We start from the raw sequence: 3,051 nt of genomic DNA on the forward strand, positions 1-3,051 counted from the left end.
GCCACTCTCCCTCTCCCTTGAACTCTCACGCACCGGCAGCGCACTTGCTTCTATAATGGCTATCATACTCTCGGCATTCACACGCGCCGGGTAGTAACCCGTGACCCGTGTAGCCACTAGCCACACTCGGTCGTCTTCGCGATCCCGGTAGACGTACGCTTGTGCGCCTATAAAAGGAGGCTTCGAGCACCACACACCAGCACCACCACCGCTCAAGTTCCCAGCTCCTACTCACTCCTATTCTGATCTTTGCTCTCTCTGCTCCTGCACTTCTCCTAGCTCACGCAGTAGCAAGCTCGCGATGGCCCAGGGAAGCGGCAGTGCTCGCGCCGTGCTGGCGCTGGTCCTCCTCTGCGTGCTCCTCAACGGCCACCTCGCCGAGTCCAAGATGTACACCGTCGGCGACCGCGGCGGGTGGACCCTCAGCTCCGGCGGCTGGTCCAGGGGCAAGCGCTTCCGCGCCGGCGACGTGCTGCGTGAGTGCTCTCATACATGCCACGTGAACTGATTTCTACTAAGCTTTCACGTTTGATTTGCTTAACAGTTAACACTTGAAAGTCTTAAGATTGGCCCGGTCCTAGAGCTGTGCCTAACAAGCTTGGCACTGTACACCTGTACGTTGTAGACGTTGGCCGCATGATCCTTGTCAGTGTCACTGCCCAGAAACGTTTGCACTAGGGCTCAGTGCTCCACTTGTGGAAGCTGAAAAGCTGTGATATGCAGACGTCGACTACTAACAACAAATGGACACACAGAAAAGGCACACGCGCGTGCAATACAGAGAGAAAACGACATGGTTTGCTGTTTCGTGACCTGCTTGTCTGAATCTGCAGTGTTCAAGTACGGGCGGGGCGCGCACAACGTGGTGGCGGTGAACGCGGCAGGGTACAGGTCCTGCAGCGCACCGAGGGGCAGCAGGACCTACAGCTCCGGCAACGACCGCGTCACGCTCTCCCGCGGCACCAACTACTTCATCTGCAGCGTCCCCGGCCACTGCGGCGCCGGGATGAAGATGGCGATCAACGCCGCCTGATGATCGGGATATGAGCCCTCCGCCCACCGCCGGCTGCTGGCGGTTAACGACTTGATTTATTTTCCTTCAAGTAACCAGACTACTTAGAACGGTGTGTGCTCCATGATTCTGTACGTGTCTCGACTGTTGAGTACGGGCGTGTTAGATTGACAGTGGATAAGAAACAGTGTGTGTGTTGGCTATGTGGATGCACGTGAGGAATGTTCAAATAAAAGCGAGTTAATTCTAAAAAACCACCACAAGTTCGGAAACCAACCAATATTTGACGAAATTGCAAGAAACCACTGTTTTTGTGTGTATTCATTGCAATATCCACTGATTCGCGTTTTTAACCAGGCTAACACGAAAACCACATAATTTCTGACCTGCCGAAATCTCTAAAAATAAGAGAGAGTAACAAAATGCACCCACATGATGCTTGTACTTCACATCTAAAATCGATACGGCCATCGATCTTTCGAGTAGGCAATGGTATGGTATCTAAATACAACATAGTATTCATCTAGATATGGTCCAAATCTGTATTTGATATCGTGGCGGGTCTAGGCGATGGGTCTCACCATGCTTCTCTCTGCATCTCTCCATGGTGGAGTTGAGAAGAGGATGCAAGTGGCTAACCTATGGCTTCAGCTCAAACGGCGATGGAGTAGTGACACCAATTTCAGAGCTACATTCTCGGCGGACGTTGTTTGCATGTCGACTCAGTTGGCCTTCTGGTGGTCATCCCTTTCCTCGGTAGTTGTTTCTGGCATTCCAGCAACCTCCAGGTGGAGGCCCTATGCGTAGCTTGGCGAGGCGTTCCTCGTTTCCAAGTGGTGATGTCCTCAGTGCTGAGGAAGACGGCCGCTGTCTCTCCTTCTTGTGCGAGGACCTGATTGCTTTTTGCAACTTCTTGTTAGGGTCTTTTGTCAAAACATTAGGGGCTTATTTGTATTTCTATACTTCTATATGGTTCCTGATGTAAATTTACCTGTACCGCTTAATTATAAAAGGTGTCCAGGCCCTTCGGGGCTTCTCCTTGTTTCAAAACAAAAGCGGGGATGATAGGTCCCTATGTGATGCACAACGACGGGATTTATAAGAAAAAGTACGTCGTTGTCTATTTCTGTAGTACCCTCGTGTTAATTGAAAGTACGCCAATGGTGAGCTTGATAGTATGCCGGTGTTGCACTTGGAAGTGTGCCACTCTGTATTCTTTACCTCGGTGTTAAACTTGAAAGTTACAACGGCGACCATTTTGCCCTCCGACGCTCGACATGGAAAGCTCCGAGGACGAAGATGATGTGGCGCAGGAGCGCCACCACCTTGATATGGCGTGTTGGAACCTACTCGCAATAGTCGTCTTTGATTTGTGCGACCACGCGAAACGCAACGGCGACACACTCGAGGAGCAGGAGAGGAACATGGCCAAGGCTCAGAGGTCCTCCATCCGATCGGAGATGGCAAGGCGATGCTACGCAATCGCCGAATATTCCTCCAACTCAGACGGCTCTGATGACTCCAACGTCTTCGCGTGGAACTCCGCCGCCCCCATGTCCCGTTAAAGTACCTATGTGTATTGCCTTATCTATGTTTTTGGAACTCGTTTAGAGATCATCTTTTGCAAATCTATGAACAACTATGTGTATTGCCGTATCTATGTGATGATGAACTTTCAGAAATATGGAGCGAGTTCTACTCTTCTTCACTTCTTGATTTACAGTTCTTGTTTTGCGTACCTGATCTGCCACAGCATTTTTCGACATGTAAAAGAGGATGCAGATACCGCAAACATCTCTGGCGGTTCAGCAGTTCGCGGTACCTGATCACTACAGGAATGGCGCGATGCGCCGACGGCCGTGGCGTACGCCGACGGCCAAATGTCGGGGCCGTCGGCGTACGTCCGGTCCAGGGCAGCGGCCCAAAGAGCCCCTCGGCGTAGACATCCCCTCGGCGTAGAGACGGATACGCCGACGGCCACCCTCGGCGTACCCAAGGCCGTCGGCGTAGCACGAGCATCTGCTCCGGTCCCGCTCCGG

At 52.1% G+C, this 3,051-nt stretch overlaps 1 protein-coding gene across 1 annotated transcript; it reads left to right on the forward strand.

The window, feature by feature from the left end:
* The first annotated feature begins 216 nt into the window (after positions 1–216).
* Positions 217–1,266, forward strand: LOC124700288 (chemocyanin-like). Its single transcript, XM_047232441.1, has 2 exons — positions 217–476; positions 834–1,266. The coding sequence occupies exons 1-2, from the start codon at positions 302–304 to the stop codon at positions 1,031–1,033; spliced, it is 375 nt and encodes a 124-aa protein (XP_047088397.1). The 5' UTR covers positions 217–301; the 3' UTR covers positions 1,034–1,266.
* Positions 1,267–3,051: the final 1,785 nt, after the last annotated feature.

Source organism: Lolium rigidum, chromosome 3 (genome assembly GCF_022539505.1).
Source record: "Lolium rigidum isolate FL_2022 chromosome 3, APGP_CSIRO_Lrig_0.1, whole genome shotgun sequence".
NCBI classification, from domain to species: Eukaryota; Viridiplantae; Streptophyta; class Magnoliopsida; order Poales; family Poaceae; genus Lolium; species Lolium rigidum.